Below are 23,318 nucleotides of genomic sequence, written 5' to 3' on the forward strand. Positions count from 1 at the left end.
TGATGCTCTGGACTAGACAAAGCTAATGTTTCTGATGGGAAATCTGTAACTATTTTGGCTTTGCCACTGCTGTGTTTAAATCCCATGTTCTTTAACACTGTTCATTTGATACAATGGGAGAGTAAACACACAAAGGCCTATGTTATGTCTTAATCCAGAAGTGAGAGAAAATGTGAATGTCATTACTATAACTCTATATGTAGAGGAAATATCTAATCTTGATTGGTCTAGTCCCAGTTGTCCACATATCAGCTCTTGTATAGATTTGTTTGCAAGTTAACAGTTTATACTGTACTAAATGCCACCAAATGAGTTGCTAAAAGGAAAAATTCACACTTCTATAATCCAGTTTATAATTATACTTGTCTCCTGTACCCCAACTGAGCATCTCAGTAATTTGTATGGTTTTTTACACTGTTGCATACTCTGAAGAGATTATGGGACTAATATGAAAGACTGATAGGAAAGCAAAATCATAGTCACCTATGTGTTCATTCAGTATTGATGGTAACAACATCTAATGAGTCTTTCTCAGTCCTGGGCCAAAATGCTGGTAAAAATGGCTTCCTGTGTCTAAATTTGGCTAAATTATACAGAAAATATATACTGAATACTGAAAATGCTTCTCTTTCACTTGTGAATAGAAATCTGCCTCATGGGTATGGACACAAGAAACCTGTTGCTTAATTTAAAATTTTTCTATTTTATCAGTTTTCTATCCCTTACAAACAAACAAACAAAAAAACAACCCCAAAACCAAACTGAACAAAAAACCAAACAAAAACAAACAAAAGAAACCCCTGCAGTTTAGTTGTCCAGAGTCTGATTTTGAATTACTGAAATATATTGAATGCATACAATTAAAACTCTGTTTAAGATGGTTTAGGCTCCTAGCAGAAGGATAAATCATTGGTGTTTTTCATCTGGGAAGCTTAATGCAAAATTGAGATGTGTTATTCAAACAAAGTACACAAAGCTAATGATTAAGATGAGCTATGGCTAAAAGGAGGGTTCATACCTACTGATCTCATCTTCTTGATAAACTAGAGATTATTTTAGAATAACAATAGCATAATATTCAATTAGAAGGTGTATAAATAAATAAATACATAAATACAAAAACTAAATTCTGTATCCATGAAGTCATAATTTCCTGTCTTAAACTGTCTTTATGTGTAAGTGATAAAGATGAGGCTTACATACTATTTTGATGTTTGCTTTACCTCTAGCCTAGGTAGATCTGCACATCTAATTGTGACTCTGCAGTGATTCAAGCAGGTCATCCAATCCATATATTCACTATGGTGTGTTGCCAAGTGACTTCCAGGTCCCTCTGAATTCATGTCAGCATATTTTTGTGCCAGATCACAAATTGAGTAATCCAGTGCCTCTGTCATTTTGGTCACTTTATTTGTATTTATTGTGGCTGGCTTTTGCACACTTGAAACACCACCAGTGGAGCTGACTGTGCTTTTATATTGAAGAAGGGTCACTAGAAAAATGACTAGAAGATAATACGTGACTAGGGGATGAATATTACTCGTTCCCAGTGAAATGTAGTGAGCAGATGGACAGTATGTTGTGCTGATAATGTCCATCTAAAAGATGTTTCAAGAGATGAGAGATAGAAATAAAAAGAGTATTTTGAAAACTTACACATTTATTCAAAATTGCAGGAGCTAAGAATTCTTGCTTTTCCTTCCCTTTATTAGAACAGGCCACTGCCACATATATCCTGTTGTGTTCTCAGTTTGTATTCCGGATGGATTTAACAGCAGTAACTGACTTTTCAGAGGAGACTACTTAAAAAGATAAACAGATGGCTTTTCTACCTGTGTTTGAGATCTTTGCTGAAATGAAGACAAGAGCTGGAAGTACATTTTGTCCCCATATTAGTGTTAAATTAAATGTTAATGAACATCTTTTTCCAAAATTTGTAGGGGGAGGAGGGGAGGAAAGGGCAAATTCCTTTTTTTAAAAAAAAACAGCTTTAAACCTAAAACCGCCTTTGACATATGAGCTGATAGTATCACTGCCAAAGCTGAGTCTGAAGTTTACTCTTGTCTGAAATCCCCTGGAAATACAAGTGAGTGTGTTTTGTTTGAGTAATCTCTTGCAGTGGTGCCAGCAGCACTGTAGTAATAATAACCATAATGTCTTTGAAGACACTTAGAAGCTTCCTCTCAAAGGCACTCTTAAATAATTAAATCTTTTTTTCTTTTTTCAATTTACATGGAATATGTAATGGCATCCCCCAAGTACCAGATTTCCTTCCTTCCTTTTCTTTCTCATGAAAAGCATAAATAGAGTATTTTAATTAAGACACTGCTTGCTATCTGGGATAGTAAAGAAAGGTAATGAAAGAGCAGCACCAGATATCTATTGAGTTACCTTTTGTTTATGCAGAAATGACAGCTTGAAAGACCTGGGTACCTCTGAAGTGGTGGTAGAAGCCTTGGTTCACTCCTGCAAATAAAGGGAGACGTTTTATCCACTGTGCTACGTGCCCTCTGGCTCCTGGCAGTTCATGCTCTGACCATTTATGTGGTGTCTTAGCAAGACCAACTGCCTACTTGTTTGTACATAGGTTTAATTTTTATTTTTTTATTTTTATTTTTTACAGATACTGAATGTCTCTATTCAAAAGTGTTTGAAGAGATCTGTGGGCGTTTTGGAAAGACCTATAGCTGGGATGTGAAATCCTTGGTTCTAGGTAGACAAGCCCTAGAAGCAGCAGAGTTTATTCGAGATACTCTAGACCTTCCAATAACTAAAGAAGAGTTATTAATTGAAAGTAAAGTGAAGCTGGAGAAGATATTCCATACTGCTGAGTTGATGCCAGGTATGTTTCTTTGCAGCATTTATAAACTCTTCATGCAATTATTTAAATGCTAATCAAGGTAGAAGTTTATAATCTGCCTTCCACAAAGCAGTTACTCTTACAGATTATGTTTCATTGCTCTTGTTTTAGAAAATTTACCTAAATCTACCTGTTTATTTACCTGTTTAAAAGGATATTTTACCAATTAAAGTTGAATTTTTTTTTCCCTGTTTACTTGGGGAAAAGCTTTTTTTTTCATGTTTTAAAAGAACAAAAAAGACTAGATTCATGTTCATGCATTCTGTTTGGTAAACTAGACAGTCTTTATAATTGTTGTTGGCAGCTGTGTTTTACCTGGCTATGAGCATAGTGTGACTTTGTTAAGCACAGATCCATTTGCCTGCACATCTAAAAGTATATGGGCCCATGGGTTATTTCTGTTGGGATTAATCTCTCCTAACCCAAAAATTGTAATTCAAGTACAGAGGCTGAGTGTGTCAGTGGAGAAGGAGGGTTTTTTAGGTTATCCTAAGACAGGTGAGTTCCCTTACCTTCTGAAGATATGTGCCTTTTACCAGTGATTGTGCAGGATGCTCAAGTGAATAGCTTCAATGAGATAACTCAAGGTAAGCAAGAGGATGAATCTTACCTGTAGTGTGAATGCATTATTTTGTATTCAATTACATTTAGATTTGGAATGCTTAGAGAGAAATCTTCAGCCATGCAACACAATCAATAACTAAAGCTAGGATTGCTGTTAATTTTATGTACAATGTAAAACTTTCTGGAGCAAGTATCACTAATTAATGATGGGAAAAAATAACAAACAGAAGGACTATAAAAAAAGTATTAGAAATTAAATAACTGCATGTTACTGTAGGTGTTTAACAGTTAACATTTTTTCTCTTTGAATGTGTGCTCATTTGTTCTGACAATTTCTACAGCACATTAATATTTTAATTCTTAGATGCTTTTTTATACCTGGTTTCATAATGGATTAAGATGAAAGTGATAAATTAGGAATAAATAACAAGTAGCAAAAATAAAAAATGTGATTTTTTTCAGTGGCTTAAAAAATTTAGTATATTGTATGTCTAACTTAGTTCTCTCTTAGTTATCTCTCTAATGTCCTTTATATGGAGGATTTTTCAAATTGCATTCACTTCACTTATAGATCCACCTGAAAAATCTTTAAGCCTAGTAAAACTTTCCAGAAAAAAAAGAAAGTTGGATTGATGTATTTTTCATTCTTCATCTCAAGCTTCTGGGACTGACTTTTCAAATATATCTTTTGCAAGCCAAACAAAGAAAATCTTGTCTGGATTTATAAAATGCCTGATGAACAGACTGGGTAAAATGTTTGGTGCCACAGAGAAGAGTTGCTGTAAAGAAACAACATGAGTAATTGATGCTGTTAGGTGGATATTCCATCATGCCTGCTGTAGACTGTGATAGTGTGGCTGAGCTGGCTTGAACAGAGTTAGAAAGGTGATGGAACAGATTAACCAAAGGAAACATGAAGTTTTCTACTGTTCCTGCCTTCAAAAAGTGAATTTTGGCCTCACTGAAGCTGCACTACTATGCATGAAACAAGCAAAATCCGTACTAGGAAAAGCAAGTAAACATTTTCTTCATTGTTCAACTGATTATCTTTTCAGTTCAGCTAAATACCCATAATAACTTTATTCAGTCTATATTCTAAACTAGAATTGTGAACTAGGATACAAGCTGAATTGCCATGAAGTTTAGGATACCAGGTTGATGACAGCTAGTAAGCTAGAAGAAAATGTCTCCAGCTACTTTCTATTCAATTTCTTTAAGAACTGTTCTCCAATTAAGCAGACTTTTTAATCTGATTCTGTCTTTTTGTATCTTCTGAGGATGTTTATTAATGGATTGTAGATTTATTCTACAGTCACTTAATGTTCTTGAATTAAGAATAGGCTTCTTGCATGTGTTGTGCAAGATGTAAGATTGTGGTACTGTTTTGAGTTTGCATTTTTCTCTCATCAAACTGATCTTTCAGATGGTTACAGGTAAATACAGGAAAGTGAAAGTTAATTGTCATATTAACAGTGTAAGAAGACTCTAAAGTGCTGTACCTCTGGTTATCTTTTGACAGTTAATAGACAGGTGAGGTTCTCTTTTTCAATCAATTCCTAAAGGTTGTCCAAAAAATTGGATTGAAATTTGATTTGGTGGAAAGCACTGCTGAACAGCGACCAGTGATGTTTGAAAAGGTGACTCAAACAAAGTGGCACTTGTTTCTGGATGAGCTATGCAGATGATCTTGCCAAAGATGATAGCTCTGTAAATTCCTAAAGCAAGTGAATGACAGATATGTCAGTGATGTTTAAGGATAGTGTGGAAATTGAATATTTAATTGGCAAAGCAGTGCTTTGTCGGACAAGTTAGAAACATATCCTGGTTCCTGCTGAGATAGTTTATTTTCTTCTTAGTAGCAGGTGCAGTGCTGTGTTTTGAATTTAGTACAAGAATGAAGTTGATAACACACTGATGTTTAAGGAGTGCTTACCCCAAATCAAGGATTTTTCATTTTCACATTCTCTGGCAGTGAATAGGTACACAATAGGCCAGGAGAGAGCATGGCCAGGACAGCATATCTGAATGGCCATATTCCATACCATAGCACATCATGCCCAATATATAAACTGGGGTTGCTGCCCAGGAGGGGTACTAGTTGTGGATTGAAGATGGTCTGGGCATCAGTCAGCAGTTGGTGAGCAATTGTATTGTGCATCACTCTTAGATTTTATCTGTCTCTCCCCCTCTTCCTTTAGTTTTATAACCAGTAATATTAATATTATCATTATTACTTTTGACTAATAGTTTTGACTATTAATCTGTTCTTATCTCAACCCACAAGTTGTTTTTTTTTCCCAATTCTTCTTTCTGACCCACCAGGTAGGATACATGCACTAAGTGAGAAGCTGTGTGGTACTTAATGTCCAGCTGGGGTTAAACCATGGCACAGGCTATATGACAGGCATTAGTGTACAGCACCTCTGAGACATAAGTGGCTGAAGACAGAATTTTGGCTATTTCAGTATGACCAAACTGACAAGCTTCAGTACATCAGGCTGTGGTCAAAATACGAATTTCATCTAAGAAGAGGCTCCATCCGTTTCTAATATGGAATTTTCTGGTAACTATTTGAGAGTTTTTCACAGTTAGATTTATTTTTAGCTCTGAAGGAATCTTAAGGAATGGTAATTTGGGTTCAGTGGAGAAAGAAATTAATCCAAGATGACACAAAATGACTGGCCTGCCACTGTGCTGCTTTTCTAAATATTTCTGTCAGAGTATAGACATTATTATCTACAAGAGTAATGCAGTAGGCTTTCTGTTTCTGTAAATGCATTTTGAGCATTTCTGTGTTGCAGGGAAGTGCAGTCAGAAGACGAGGGAATGACAAGCAGAACAGAAGAAAACCATGCATATGTATATTTACCTATATGTGTATAGGTGTGCTTTTGCATAAACCTAGAATATATACAGGGTGAGAAAAGCTGAACTCCAAATCATACAGCTGCCAACAGTTGCTATAATCATGTCAGGATTATGAAACTACTGTTATTTTTTCACTGTAGTCTCTGGGTTTTGGCTTATCATCCTTATCAAAAAGAACAGATCTTTTAAGGATTGTGTGGCTGTGTATGCCTTTCAGACATTTTCCATTCCTGGGTTGTTTTCATAATAACTGGGATTTAGTTGTTGCACTCTTCAGCCAGTGCAGAATGTTACATGCAAACTATTTTCTAGTTCAAGTACAGCTGACTGTCCCTTGCAGCCTTGAAGAGATAATTTTACTCCTCAGTTTCAGTGCCAAATGAAGCCAGTCAGAAAGCACAAGAAGAGAAAAAGGGTAACAGTTAAAATTTCAATGGCAACTCACTCCAAATTTTTTTTTCTTGAACATTTCCATTCAGCCAGCAGTCTAGTTTGCTTAACTACTGCTTCCTTGATTCATGTTGTGCCCTTGACAGTTAAACAGACTTCCTACCATGATCTTTTCTTTTCCTTGCTGTTTATGATTTAATGGTAGGAAGCTCTAGTGAGTCCATGCTGAATTCAGTGAGCCTGTATCCTCTAGAGATCAGCCAATTAGCTGCAAACTTGGAATGATACTTCCTGTTTGGCTGATACTAAACATTTGGCCTTTACATCAAGTCCTAAAGGACTGTATCCCAAACATGCTTTTGTCAGGAAATCAGCAACACAATTGATGCACGTTTTGAATTATGTAAAATTTAGTACTTATATTCTTTCTATGGTCATGCATGTGTCAGTATGTCCAGATTAAAATGAGAGTAATGATTTGATGAATAGGAAGTCTCTCTGACTAGAAGGATCCTCTGATACTTTTTTAGGGAGTAATAAGATGAGAAGACAAAATTCCTTATTAATAGTCATGGCCTTCCAAAGTTGGGGCATAGGCTGGTAGTTTCCACATCCACTTTTGTAGCATAATGAAAGGATGACATACCATTGCAAAAAGCATTTTTAAACAGTATGTCATTAAAAATGAAGCAGGTTGATCTGAGAGTTGTGTTTCCGTAGTTTCATGAGATTCAGAAATGAAATGAATAGAATAGAATAGAATAGAATAGAATAGAATAGAATAGAACTATTTCGGTTGGAGGGGACCTAAAAATGTTTTCTATTCCAACTGCCTGTTCAGGGCTGACCAGGCAGTGGATTACCCCACCTCTGTCACACTGTCACCTTCACAGCAGCAATCCTGAATTCAATTGAGGATTGAGACCAAGTGTATAAAATTAATAGCACCAGTGATGGGCTTGCCATTGTTGTAGCACATCAGACTACATAAAAAAAAAATAAAGTAATTTTATTACTGAAGTTAGCAAACAGCGTCTCCTTTTTCTAAGTGAGGTTGTTTTGTTTTGCTGAGTGCTTTTCAGAGGCTGCTGAGGTTTCTTGCCATAGATTCGTTTTTGTGAATTTAATGATTATCTTGGAAACTAATCAACCTGACAAAGCTCTGGATGCTAACGTTAACTTTTCTTTGGTTAAAGAAGGTGATGAAACCTTGAAAAGCTCTACCACATTCATGTAGTATCATGTCACATTCATGTGGGAACTGTAAATGATTTTGGAAAAAAAGAGTAGTCTTTTTAAATATAGAAGCTATATTTATCCTTAAGATTTCTGTTTGTGTACAAGTGGACATAAATCATCAAGACATGCATAACCTATGCACTGTTAATTTAAACACTGCATGGACCACTTTGGTTTCCTTTAGTCTTTTTCTCAGCAATAAATCTTTTTTTTCCAAATATATACCAAACACCCTTGGACAGCTTGTTTTGTGTAACATTACAGCAAAATGAAGTGGACTTGACTATGGGTGTCTAAAGAGCCTTGATTTTGGCACAGAGGTCATGTGTCCTCTTCTTCTTGTGCTGCTTAGTGTGAGTAGAAAAGTAACTGTATCTACACAGTGGTGAATGAAGAGAAATGCTATGATAGATGTATGTGTGGAAATACTGAATGTCTTGTGAGAAAAGTGCGAAGTTGTATTTGACCATTGCCATTTAACATTCTTATTGGCAATGTGGACAGTGGGGTTGAATGCACCCTTAGCAGATTTGCTGATGATACTAGGCTGTGTGGCCCAGTCAGCATGCTGAAGGGAAGGGGTGCCTTCCAGAGGGACTTGGACAGGCTTGGGAGATGTGTCAAGGAAAACCTCATGAAGGTCAGCAAGGCCAAGTGCAAGGTCCTGTACCTGAGCTAAGGTAATTCCAAGCACCAATACAGACAGGGAAGGGAATGGATTGAGAGGAGCCCTAACAATAGAGGCATGGGGGTGCTGATTGGCAAAAAGCTGAACACAACCTGGCAATGTGTGCTTGCATCCCAGAAAGCCACCTCTGAACAGAGCTGCATCCAAAGAAGCATGGCCAGTGGGTCAAGGGAGGCGATTCTGCGCTTCTACTCTGTTCTTTTTGAGACCCCACCTGGAGTGCTGAATCCAGCTGTGTGGCACCCAGCATAAGATGTGCACCTATTGGAAAGAGTTCAGAGGAGGATCATGAAGATGACCAGAGGGATGAAGCATCTGTCCTTGAAGGCTGACTGAGAGAATAGGGGTTGTTCAGGCTGGAAAAGACTCAAAAGAGTCAGCACCTTTCAGTATCTCATATGAAATCTGAACAAGGACTTTTTACAAGGGCATGTAGTGACAGGACAAGGAGGGAATGGCTTCAAACTGAAAGGGAGTAGGTTTAGGTTAGATATTAGGAAGAAATCCTTCTCTGTGAGAGTGGTGAGGCACTGGAAAAGGTTGCCCAGAGAAATTATGAATGTTTCATCCCTGAAAGTGTTGTATGGGGCCTGGAACAACTTGACCTAGCAAAAGTTGGCCCTGCCCATGGCAGGGAGTTGGAACTAAATGATCTTCAAGGTCCTTTCCAATGCAAAGCATTCTATGAATTTGTACACAAACTACATAAAGAAAGAATATAGTGACCAGTATAGTTCTTCCGACAAATATTTCAGTTCACAGGTCTGAAAATCTGATGAATAATACAGTGTTCTTTTAGTAGGTCTGTAGCCCATGTTGTTTCTTCTTCAGAATATGCTACATCTCAGCTCGAAGACTTAGCTAGTGTTGTTGTATTAGCACAGGCTACATGGTGTAGACAAGCTCCAAAAGTATGGTAGTGAAAGAGAAATAAACCATACATGTACATCAGGGAAGGAAAAGGGAAACAGGATAAAAGAGGTAGCAGATAAACAGATTAGCCAAAAATGATGTGAAAACAAAAATAAAGCCAACTATGTTTTTGAATGAATGCAAGTAGTTCAAATTAAATAAATAAGTTTCACCACTCCAACTACCCCTCCCAAGAAAGCATAAGCATGTGTAGATAAAATAAAATATGCATAAAGAAGGATCTGGTTGCCCATGAAATATAGTTTTTGTTCTCTGTTAGAAAGAGCTTTATAACACATTTCCATAGTCTATTTTTGCAAACCACCACATTTCTTATCAAAAAGTTTGGGAAAAAAATCTTTCTTTTGACTTAATATTACAGTTAACAATAAAATAAATACGAATAATAGTACTCATTAGTACATAGTACAAAGGAAAGTGGTCTTTATGGATTACTTAAATAAGGAGAATGAGTATCTTTTCAACAACAAAAAATAACTGGCAACCAATTGATTGTGATTATAAAATACAGACAAACATAGCACAGGATTGTAACTGGATCAGTTACTAAGACCATATACTTGCAAAAGTATGGGGAGAGGGATAAGACAATCTGTAAAATTTCCTAAATACCTCACTTTTTCTTAAGTATTTTTGTACTATGTCATAGGATACCCAGCAGCACTGGGTAGCACTAAAGTCATTACTTGAATTATAATTATTTGAGGCCAATGTGAGTAATGGTTGTTGGACTCGATGATCCTTGTTGAACCCTTTCAACTCAGCTTATTCTGTGACTCTGTGAGATGAGAAGTAGTATTTTTATTAAAATAATTAAAGAGTAGAGAAGCTTTTAAATATAGTAAATCATTTTCATATCCATTTTAAATTACCCATTTTCTATTTTGAGTAGTTTTCAGAGTTCACGTGTTTACTTTCTATAAAAACAACAATCAAGAGAATGACACAGAGTAATCACTCTAAGTGTAGCTGAAGTTTTTATCATTTCCATACATGTAACCTTTAACTTTCTGTAATAATTTAATTTGAACCTCCACTTGAATCTGAAGGATACACAGAATCTATGGAAACTTTGCAATATGACCTGATTTCATTGACTATCTGGTGCTTGCATTTAATTAAGATCAAGAAATATACTGTATTTATGGTGTTTTGTTTGTAAGGGGGCACTATTATTATTATTACTATTATTATTACTTCCTGTCTTGAACTAAAGTAATCCTGCATTATATTGTTTCTTAGATTATTAGATGGCTGACACTGTAATTGCTTTAGTAAGGACAATGATCATTTCGAAGAACATGAGGTATTACTGTATATGATGGTTCTCTCTTCCAGTTTGCTCAAAATATTCTTCAGTTGGTTAACACTTCAGCTAATTTAGTTGTAAACTATAAAGGATTACTATGTGTGATGGTCGGGGCAGATCTGAAAGCCCTGTGAGCCGTTTGGATTTTGTTTAAGAGTGGGACAATGTGGAAATGTCTGCTATATGTCCTTCCTAGCAGAGAATGTTAGCTTTCAAATAAATTAAGAGCAGCAATACACACACACATTTGCTATTTCTCTATTGCCTATTGATTTTTTGATTTTCTTTATGAGATTGCACTGTGGATAAAATACTATTAATCAGAAGTAAGATGTAATTGGTACCTAAGTGCCACTCAGGGAAGAAATAAGCAGTGGCAAGAGGGGTATACACGGTGATGTTTGTGAAAGGATAGGCTGTGGGAAATAGAAAAGGTAGAAAACTCTCAGAATCAAGAGTTCATCCCTTCATTGTGCAAAAACCCATCACAGTATGGGGGAGACATGTCCTGTCCCAGTGGGGAACCAGATTAGAAGTAGGCCTTTAATAGTGACCATGTCAATGCCTGCCATTCTAAAACTGTCATGAAAACTAATAACCCTGTCTAGATTGATTAATACACTTTATCAGAAAAAAAAACAAAACTAAGTATCCTTAAAAAATTAGTAAAAGAAAAATTACCAAAAAAAATTACATCATGCCCAAAAATAGTCCCTAGAATTTCCCAGTGTTTGTCATCCACAAGAAACTTCTAAGTCCTAGAGATTGCTTCACGACTTAAAGAAGATCAATGAAGAAATCGAAGACATAAGACCTCTACAACCTAGACTTCCTTGTCTGTCAATAATTCCAAAAGACTAGCTCCTTGTCATCATAGATTTAAAAGACTGTTTTTTCAACATTCCACTCCACCCGAAGAATGCACCGAGATTTACCTTTTTAGTTCCAGCTATCAATAGAGGAGAACCACTACAAAGATATCACTAGAAATCTTTACCCCAAAGTATAAAAAATTCTACCACAATCTACCAATATTTTGTTATACAAATGTATTATACAATTTTGTTATATGTATAATATATATTTCCAACTCAACAGAAATACACACAATCCCTAATTCTACACTATATAGACAACTTACTCATTACAACACCAACACAGACAAAGATAGAACAAACTCGTAATAGTGTTGTTACTGAAGTCAAAAATGCTAGACTAGAAATTTCTATGTCAAAAATACAAGAAATCCCACCCTGAAAATATCAGAGATAAAAGATAACAGAACAATCAAGCCACAGACAATACAACTCCAGGCCGGTGTCAATACCTTACAAGATTTACAGCAGCTTTTAAGAAAAATTAATTAAGTCAAACCTGACTTAAAAATTACCAATAAAAAGCTTAGCCCGCTCTTTAACTTACTAAGAGGAGACTGCGACATCTAATCTCCCAAAACACCTGAAGAGCAGGCAGCCCTTAAAAAAATCATAAAAGCTTTCCAAAAGAGACAAGCCCATCGTTTTTCTCCAAAAAAGCCATTTTTTCTCGCAGTACTGAAAAAAAAAAAAGCAACTTCATTGCCTCATCTTCCAAGAAGATTCTTCTGAAAAAGACCGTTTGTTAATAATAGAATAAGTTTTCTTCCTTACAGGTCACCAAAAACAATTTTTACAACTATAGAAATAATAGCACAGATTATAATCAAAACCAGAACAAGATTGTTAACCTTAACAAGATAAGACTTTACAATTATTTATTTACATTTAAAAGAAATTAATAAATGCCTTTATTAGGCATTACAAATTTCAAATAATTTAAAAAATGCATTGTTAAATTTTTCAAGTGTTTGTTCTATTCATTATCCAAGCCTCAGATTGTTACAAGTAAAATTAAGTTTTAGGAAAAAACCCATGCTAAGTGAAAAACCTTTAAGTAATATAACTCTCTTCACTTATAGATCTAATAAAACACACAAATCAGTAGTAGTATATCTAAACCAAATAACTAAAACATAGAAATCAGATATTCAAACAGTAGAGAGTTCCCCTCAAATTACCAAACTAGCTGTCATTTAGGCCTTTCAGCTTTTTCCAGAACCTGTAAATTTAATTACAGATTCTACTTATATAGCCAAAGTAATTAAAAAAATCGAAAGATGAGTTTTAAAAGATGTTAGCAATGATACCCTGTATCACTAGCTTTCATGTCTTCATACAATTTTGCAGCACAAAATTAAGCAATATTTTCTCGCTCATATTGTCTCACTCTTCACTTCCAAAATTTCTACAAAAAGAAAATACAAGAACAGACAAACTAACAGTAGTTGTTTCAAACACCCTACCAATCATTTTTAAACAAGCAAAACTAAGTCATGCTTTTTTTCACCAAAATGCACAAACATTTGTGTGAATGTTTCACATTTCTAAAAGTCAAACAAAAGCTATCATTAGTACTTGCCCAAATTGTCAGCTTTTGCAACCTCCTGTCTCTACAAGAGCTGTCAACCTGCAGTTTCCAAAACCTGCAATTATAGCAAACAGTTATCACTATATACCCTTCCTCTGGAAAATTCAAAAATATCCATGTGTCAGTAGACACCTTTTCAGGCGTGGTCTTTACCTCTATCCACCCAAGAGAAACAGCCAATCATGCCTGTCAACATTTTTTGCAAGCATTGGCTTCACCAAGTGTACCCCAAAAAGTAAAAACAAACAGTAACCCTGCATATACAGCCCAAAAATTAACCACATTTTTAATAGACTAAAGTATTTATCACACTTTTAATATTCCCTACTCTCCCACAAGTCAAGCAATTATTAAAAAGACACATCACACCCTAAAACACATTCTAGACTAACAGAAAGATGAGCTTGAGCAAAGCTTTATGTTTTTAATTTTTTTAATAGCTCTTTTGCAGAACCTGATCTGCCAATTTTTCGGCATCTTTCAAATAATACACAGGCAAAATTGAAAGAAAATCCTCCTGTTTTAATTAGAAACCCTGAGACAAGACAAACTGAAGGTATTTTTCGAGTAATAACTTGAGGCAAAGGGTCTGCTTCTGTTTCCACAGATGCAGGACCTAAGTGGATTCCAGCAAAGAACATTTAACTATACCACATACAAGAACGCATGGACAATTTCAAGAGCAGAGAAACAAGCATGCAGACGTGAGCCGAAGAGAGAGACTATGGGTCATGCCTGATGATCCTTGTTCACCTGTAGAACCTACAAACCTTGATTTTTATGTCAATGGAAAAAGTGTAGGAATTGTTGGTTTCATGGAGCTCTTTTGGCAAAAGCTTAGTATCCATTGTGTTACTTAAGGATAGATGGGTGTATTCCCCATTACATTTGTAAAGGTAAAATTACTCTTTTTTTTGTTACAATTAGCTTGCCCCCAAACAAATTTGAGAGTTGAAATATATGGAGAAGTCCTTTGCCAAAAAATAACTCATGAAAAGTATAGAGCAAAATTGATTGCTATGCTGGTGCTTGCTAGTTTTATTTACTTCTTGCAGTGTGGATTTGCCCATGGAACAACCAAAAACAAATGTTTGGGTTGCCTTAGCCAAGGCTGCAGGCTCAGACTCCATATGTCTGTCGAATTCGAACCCAGAAGAGCCTTTTTCGACCTGTCTAGCTGGTGTGCCAGCAAAAGATTGGCGAGGTGAGGTTGCCAACAGGAGCAATCCCGTGATTGATTGAGACATTTGGACCAAAGAACTTCCCAAAGTAGTATCTGAACCCCAAGAATTAACAATAGGTTTCTGCCTTACATTTTCAGCTGGTGATTGGCAAGAGAGCAATCCTCCAAAGTACAATGTTACTCCCCTTTACCTTGTACACAGAAATTGGAATTTTTCATGTAATTATTCAAACACTTAAGATGAGCTTTCCTAGGCTGACCAATATACATGACAACTATCAAAAAGATATTAGTTCATTTGTAGAGATAGGGCTTATCAAGGCATTCCATCATACCTTGAAGGTAGTCCATGTAGCATTGGAATGCTTACTGTGATAGCACCTAGTGCTAAAGCAGTCGTTAAGAAAAAACACAGGGAAAAAACATTGCCTATCAATATAAAGAAAATTGTAAGAGTAATTTTAGACCCTAGAACACTGCAAAAATGGTTTCAGCCAAGTTTGCTTTTACCCCAGCTTGCTTCAGCTATGGCATTGAAACAACTGGATCGACTCGGGTGTTGGCTGAGTAAACAAACCAATGCCACATCTATTGCAATCAGTGACATGCTGACTGACGTTGGCAGTGTTAGACACGCCACCCTACAAAGTAGAGCAGCAATTGATTTTCTTTTACTGGCACAAAGACACGTGCCATTAAAGAATCGTGTTGTATAAACTTGTCTAATCACTCCAAGTCCATCCATAAAAACATACAAAAGCTGAAAGATTTAGCATCTAAAATCAAAAGAGATGATAGATCAAAGTTAGGCAGCTTGCTTACGGGATAGAGCTTTGTACCTTAGTTAAGAGAACTTTGCAAGACAAGTTTATATGTATTGATTGTTTTAGTAGTGATATTAGTAACAGTGCCTTGTATACTTCAGTGTGTGCAACAGATAGACAGATCCATCAAAGAAGCCTTTGTGATCTAAGAAAAAGTTATAGAAATAAAATTACAGAGAATTCTCAAAATCTTACAGAGAGATCACATAATGTTGTACAGTTGTCTGCTGATCCCAAGGTAGTGTATGCAAATGTAGACATAGATAAAAGCTTTGACTCAAGACCTTAGAACTGGGAAGACTTAACAAATCAAAATAGCACTTACTACCAAATTTAACTTGCGTCCTGAGAATCAACCAGATCTTTTACAACATTAAAACTGCTGTAGTTTAAAAACATTTCAAACAAGCAAAAAAGTGCCTTAGACAAGCAAAAAGAAATAAGTAATGAAAAACTTAAAAATTTGTTAATCTAACCTTGTGTGGAAAACTTGTAATACTGTTTTGCTAGATGAAGAAAAATGCACTGTAGTAGAACTATGTAATGCAAGGTAATTAATAATTGACAAAGCTGTTGAGAAGATTTCTTTGTAGTTGTACCGAGAAGGGGGATTGTGGGAAACAGGAAAGGTACAAAACTCTTAGAAGCTGTGTGAAAGCAAATCTCAGAATAGAAGAATGCAAGAATAAAGACATGCAAAGACAGGAAACAATAAGGCTGTGTTTTTGAGCTGTGTGGAGATAGGCCTTAGAAAATATAGTAAGCAAGATAATAGAAGAATGTAAGTTTAATAATGAAGCTTTATCCATTGTTCTTAAGGTATGCCAAGCAGGCATTTTTAGAGGCAAGGCATACATGTAGTTTTAATGATTGGCTTAAGCAAACTCTTAAAAGCTTTTAATATTATGCTGTTGGCTAGAAAGTTTTTAAAAAGGCATTGTAACCAAAAAAGTTTGGCTGTTGCTGTTATGGCATGAGCTTTCAACATCTTTCATGTCTCACTTTGTATTGATGAGGCTGATGCTGAATAAAAAGCTCAAGGAGTGCCTGCCTGCAGCCCCATCCGATTATTGATAAAATAAAGATCCAACATATGCCATTGAAAAAGACACTGTTTATTTCTGGCCTTCTCAGCCATGTAGGAGATTTTGTAATGTAATTTTGAGGCTTAATTTTCATAGAATCTACCTTATAAATTCTAGATGTTTAACTTACTATGGTCCTATTTGCAATGTATATTTTTTCTTGAGAGAAGGTGGTGTGAAGTTCATTTTTAAGGGCTTTTTCTTACATAGTTTATGTTCATCTTTTAGGATTGAGACATTAGAGAAGACAGGGGGGCTTTCTGTGTAGGCCTGAGCATTTGTGACCGTGATCCTGCACTCTGTGCTGACAGTACACAAACCAGCTGTTTTCCTGAAGCTGGAAGACTGTAGGATTTCGGCTGTGTGTATAAGACCATCAAACAGTGGATTTTCAGGCTAAGGTACTGTCAGAGCTTGCTGTGTGATTGTCTGTATGATGATATTATGAATATGATATGAATGAATTCAAATGAATGATTCAAATGAATCAACTGCAAGCAGAAATATAAACACCAATGTGGGTGAGTGAGGGTCTGCAGTGACACAGAGTCCCCAGGCAGGTGCAAAGGAGAACCACTTTATTGCAAAAATCAGGCCTTGTTAAGCAGTTAGCCCATTATCAGGTACATAGTTTTAAATCATGACAAGCATACTTCAACCATACACCACAATGTGAACACACAATGGTTACATAACTTCTTTTTCTGCCCCTAATTCAGCTGAGTCACTTTCCCACAGTCCTTTTCTACTTAAACGAAGTAACAGGCCTGAGCCATGATTTTACAAGGCCTTCCCTTTGTAAGGTTTTACCTATATGCGACACACCAGACATTCAGTTGGGGAACAGAGGAAACTGAAATTAAGGTTCAGTCCTGAAGCAGCATGTATAATTCTCTTCCTTATCTCATGTTTTCCCAGTTTTGCATGGAGATCACTTGTTTATTTTGAAAAACATTCTTATATAGTACTGTAACACGTTAATAGACAAAAGTTTGGTTGGAGACTAACATTTGAAAAAAATAGAAGAGCGTTATAGTCTTTTCTTCTTTATATGAAAGCATTTCAGTAGAAATAGATCTGAATCTGGCCATGCAGAAGTGTTACAAGAACAGTGTTTTGTTCAGGGATAGATAAATGCAAGAAAAGGGATGGTACAAAAATTTGAAATGATATAAAATGTATCAAAAAGGTATGTGCTGTTCACTGTTGTAAACTATTGTACATGGCACAGAGATCATATTTGTATAAAGCTGAAACGAAAATAAAATTTCCCTTTGCTTTCCATCAATTTCAGTTTGTTTTTAGGAGTTTCATCTTGTTAATTTTCACGTCATGATCAATAATGTCATTTGATTATAAAATGTGATAGCTTAAAAGGAATATTATAGAAACCAGTGTTGTAATAGCATATAAATAATTAGGGATTCTCATTAGATCACTTTAGTGTAACATTATTTGGTTTCCTGAACTCTTGTTGTGTATGTTTGTATTAGTCAATTAGAAGGAAAATGTGACAGTTAGCCCAAGGGTTTTGTAGTTCAGTGTGTCTTATTTCCAGTTTGTCAGTTGATCCAAAGTATTAGTCACCATATCAGCTGAATCTAAAGAGAACAACACTGCATCTGGAGTCTAATGGTGGGATAAAAGTTTGTTTTTCAAAACAAATAATATGTATGCTTTTCTGCAATTTTTGGAACGAAAGAGCCAATCTCTTTCTTTTAAATGTGTCTGTTGTCTCGGAAGAAATAGGTCCTTCCCTTGGTTTAATTTGTTTTCCTTTCTTTTCTTCAGGTTGATAACTTCATTGACATTTGTGATTAACTGGGTTTTAAAGATGCTGACATTTAGAGTTGATCCTCCTTTGCAGCTTCTGTAACAAAACACTGCTTACAATTCTTTTCACCTATTTTTCTATGCAAGTGTCTGGTGCTTAACTGTTGTAGTTAGTATATATTAAATTTCTGTGTCAATCTAAAACTTATTTAAAGAGCTAGCATAAAGATACAGTACTTACCTCTTTGATTATCTGAAAACAAGTGTACATTTGGAAATAAATCATAGCAATGTGGGTTATTTATTCCTAATTTTTTTATAACTACTTGAAGAATTTATGTTGTTCTGCAGAAGATATTTATTGCCTTTGTGCCATATTTGGAGTGTATTCTTATGCTGGAAAAATAGAGAACCTTTATTGTAGTATAAAACACTCGCTCATGGTGAGAGACTTCTCCAGGGTCAAGCTGTTCAGGTATAAGCAATTTATTATAAGGGTAAAGAGAGGGAGAGACCTGTTTCTGCCACCAGCCTCGGCATACATGTGGTCAGGGAGGGAGAGAGAGTGGAACGGGGAGAGCAGGAGAAGTGAGGTTAGAGGGGGAGGGAGGAATCAAGAGAGCATGAGGGAGAGCGGGGAGAACAAGAGAGGCTTAGGAGAGAGAGGGAAACAAGAGTAGAGTAAGAGGGAACACAAGGGAGTTAAGGGAGTGAGGAGAGTAAGAGAGAGAGAGGGGGGAGAGAAAGAGGGGAGAAAAGGGTATGGGGAGAAAACGAGAGTTAAGAGGGTGGGAAGAGTAAGAGAGCGAAGTTCCTGTTACAATACAATATATGTCTTTCTCTAGTGAATATTCTAATTCCCAGTAACCAATCACGACAAGATGCACGCACTAAATAATTTACATATATTAAATATAGATATATATTAGATATAGCCTGTAGGAACTACTATATTACCATACAGTGTTACATTTCAGTGTAAATGCTTTACAAATTCTTCTCTTGCTGCTTGACCTTTGGATTCTCTGTCTGCAGAAGGACATTGTTTCTTCAATCAGGGATTCTTCTTTAGCTGGCAAGGCTATTGTTCTTTAGATATTTATTAACTAGCACTCAGTATCCCATGACTCAAAGCTAGCTCTCATTTCTACTTCGATTCTAGGCTTCGTATTTTCAGAATCTTTTGCTAAACAATCATATTCATAAGGTTTCCCTGTTTCATCCTCCCCAACAAGCCCCTTTAATTTTTATTCTTGCTGTATATGACAATGATTTCAGTAGGAGAGGTGGATGGTAGTCCCCAGGAAGTCTGGCAGAGGGGTCCCTCTGGGAAGGATGGGCCTCCATCCCTTACATGGTAGCCATAAGAAAGTTGGAAGTTAGGGAGATCATGGGAATTTTCAGTATGCTTCTTCATAGCCACTAAGTTTTGAATTGGTTGGTTTTGATTACCATGTCACTGAAAAATCTTTGTAGCTGTACATGTAATGATACAGTATTTGCCAGGGGATGTTTTGTTGCACTGTATTTGGAACAGTGACCACACTGTGTTAGGCAGAGTGACAACACAGACTGTCTAGCCTTAGTTGCAAAAGAGAGCACATTTTTATCTTCCAGATCTTCTTTTATAGACAGTTCTGAGAAGGTCCGAAAAGGTAAAGCTTGCATTGGTCATCAAACCAATACATCACCATCATTGGACAGTTAGGAACAGCACCCCTTGACCATTTCTTGCAAGTAAACAACAAGGAGACAAACAATACCTACAAAGGTTGTTCTCCTTCTCTACGGACTGTTTGGATTCCTCCTTATGATTTCCAGGGCCAGAGTGAGAAAGCTGTGTACTTGACTAGCTCAAGCTAGTGCCTGAAGCCTAAAAATCTCTTATTTGACCACTGTCAGTTCCCACAAAGTTTCTTACAGATCCTTAAAGTAGTTCCTCAATTCCCCTTCTGTTGATGTTTTCTCTTAAAAAACATTAGAAAGATACTAAGGAAGATATTATCTTCTTAATGAAGAATTATATGCTGAATTATTACAATAATTGTATCAGTAATTTGATGAGGTGGCAAAGTGTCTAGAGCTAAACTGGTGGTAATTGATGCAAACAAAAATGGATTTTCCTGATCTATAGCTTTTACAAAGAGGAAAGCAAACCTGGAATGAAAATATTTTTCAGCTGCTACTGTTTTGAGCTTGTCAAGTTACACTAGCTATTCTTCCAAGTACAGTTAATTTTTTTTTTCTGGGTAGCTGATTTGCCCCCTGCATTTTTTATTTTTTTTCTATCTTGCTCTATTTACATGTATGCAAATAATATTTTTTTAAGTGGCATGTTTTCTGAATCATGTAAATATTTTCTCTCTGGAGATATGAGGGACAACTGCATTTTAGCTCCCTTGTTGTGAGGGAAGCCAAAAAGAGAAATCAAACACACATGCATACACATTTACACACTGAAATCAATACATATGCTTGAGGAATACAAGAGAGACCCCTGAAGAAATAGCCTTTCTGCAGCAATGCTTTTCTGTGGCTGGCTACCTCCAAAAGAAACACAGAATAAACATACCCAGTGAGAGATGAACTGAAGCTGTGATGCAGTAGGACTGAAGAAAATTAGCTTTTTGAAAAGAGCACAGCTTTAGAGAAAACTAACCATATCATCACAAGGGCATAGGAGATAGGAAGAGTCTTCTGCTTGTGTAATCTTTGGACTGCTTTGTGTTACTACACTTACATATGCTAGCCTTGCTAAACATTGGAGTTTAATAAGTTCCTGAGAATGAATGCATTTTATTTTAGGGAAGAGACACTTATACTACTGCTTCACATTAAGGAATCTTAGTGCTTCCATTAATTTAATGTAGAATTACTTCACATGATTCAGAATGAAGATATAAACTATCTGGTATAAAAAGCTGGCTTGTATTTAACATTGTATTTCAGTGAGAGGGCATAGGTGCATCATTTGGTAAAAAGTGCACTTGCTTAGTATAACTGCTTAAAGGAGCATGCAAAGGCTTTTAAATGGCTGATGTATTGACCTTAGAGGAGCAGTAGTGCTTGCTGTGTCTGTCCATCTCAAAATCTAACATTGGAGAAGCACATGTATTTAAAGTTCAAAGGCCATCATCAATTACAAATATGGAGCTGGAAATGTCAGTTCTTAATTGTTTGATTAGATTCTGGAGAATAAATGAGAAATCTGTAGAGAGTCATACCTACAAGTCTTATTTCCAGATAGGTAGATTAGTTACCACACTTATTCACCAATCTACAAACTTTATTATCAGTAGTACTTACAGCTTCTCAAAGCTGGGCATTTATCAAGTACAAGCCTGTACTTGATAAAAATGTATGGCAGATAACATGGTTGTTTATAGAATTGAATGGCTCGATCACAAGGGAAATACAAATCAAAGTATGGTGGCAAAGGAGGAGTAGGAATGTTTTAAGGGAGTGGAGACCAGACATAACGACAGTGAAACAGGAGGAAGAGAATAAGATTATTTTTGTATAACCAGGCATGAAAAATAGGATAATAATTAATGTAGTTGGAAGATGAAAGCAGAATTGTGCTCAAGTTGTTTCAAAGAGACAAAGGTTAACTGGAGTCTACTTGAACCTAAACTACCTGAAACTAACATCCTGTGTCCAGTACAGTTGGGATTAATGCCAAAAAGCACAGCTGAAATGATTTTACAGGTATGGAGGATTTTCTCTAGTGAATTGATATCCATACTAGTTCTTCATTAGATAATGCTAATTTTTTTTGTCTGGGAAAGGTATCCAGCATTGAGAATTCTTCAGCAAAGGAGCATTAAATCCCCTCAGAGAAGACTCAAAACTTGCACCGAATAACAAAGTATGTTTCCCTCTTACACAGACTGGTTGTATTTTCACTGTTCACTGCATTAACCTTCCCTAGAAGACTGGATCAGGTTGAAGTTTCTACCCATTAGGCTTGAGGTGTTCATTACTCTGGGTTCACAGCATCAATAGATAAAGCTCTGGTATTAACAACTGTGACTGACAGCTGCTCTCCTCTGCCCAGTGTTACTTGCTTTAGTAATTGCAAAAGAGAGAAACTGAGCTCTAACAGGCTGGTTTGAGACAGCTAGATACCTACTTCAGTAATTAAAACTCTGTAATCCAATGAGAAGAGTATACCCCTTTGATATATACATATATATTTATTTTTTTTTTCCCCAGGAGCATAACTGTATATGAAAGAAAATGTTCTCTCAAACTTGTAGAGTTTCAACTAATAAACTTACATAATGTGGGGACATTGCTTAATGAATTTCTACTGGGTCTCATTATGTAGTGTTGTTACATTTTTGACGTATTTTGGGAAAAGCATTGCTTGATAACAGAAAAAGTATGTATATAACCTAAAGAATGTTCTGTGATTTTTGAGCATAGAAAGAATGTTACAGATAAAGCAAGAATTTTCTGTTACACCTTTTCAAATAGTTTTATTGCATTCAGTAAAACGGTATTGTTGAAATATTTCTAAATGCTTTGTAATTTGGTATAAACATTAATATACCAACTTACAAGCATATATATAAAAACTAAAATGTATATGTTTGTCTTGCAGGGGTCAGTAAGCTGATCCATCATTTACACAAACACAAGATACCCGTAGCTGTTGCCAGCAGCTCAAGCGAAGAGTCATTTCAGAGAAAAATAACCAGACACAAAGATTTTTTTGGTCTTTTTCACCATATTGTGTTGGGAGATGACCCTGAATTGAAGCGTGGCAAGCCACATCCTGATCCATTTTTACTCTGTGCAGAGAGATTTCACCCTCCTGTACCACCAGAGAAGGTAAGAGGGGGAGGACAGAAATTAAATTTAGGAATTTTCTGTTCGGGCTGTATTTAGATGATTTTTTTTTTAAGGTGATAAAGACTTAGATTCATATAAACATTATAAAAATTAGCAACCCCCATTTTCAAAGATGTTTGTGGTGTTGAAGAGAGATTTCCCCCCACTACATCTAGAGTTTGTTATGCAGACTGCTCTGATTTGCTACATGGCAGCATGCAGTAATAAGAAAGTGTAATGATTTTCTGCTGTATACATAAATCTGCAAGCTTAACTTCACTATTCAGAATTTGGAAACAA

General features: G+C 36.0%; 1 protein-coding gene across 1 annotated transcript in view; it reads left to right on the forward strand.

The window, feature by feature from the left end:
* The window catches only part of PUDP (pseudouridine 5'-phosphatase), a 76,182-nt gene that overhangs the window by 21,703 nt on the left and 31,161 nt on the right, over window positions 1–23,318 (forward strand). Inside the window, exons 2-3 of the mRNA XM_005516613.3 lie at window positions 2,624–2,842; window positions 22,789–23,018. Coding sequence (XP_005516670.1) covers window positions 2,624–2,842; window positions 22,789–23,018 — 449 coding nt within the window. The remainder of the gene's footprint in view (window positions 1–2,623; window positions 2,843–22,788; window positions 23,019–23,318) is intronic.

This window comes from Pseudopodoces humilis, chromosome 2, assembly GCF_049639895.1.
Source record: "Pseudopodoces humilis isolate 2021_Gansu_Grassland_sample_001 chromosome 2, ASM4963989v1, whole genome shotgun sequence".
Taxonomy (NCBI): domain Eukaryota; kingdom Metazoa; phylum Chordata; class Aves; order Passeriformes; family Paridae; genus Pseudopodoces; species Pseudopodoces humilis.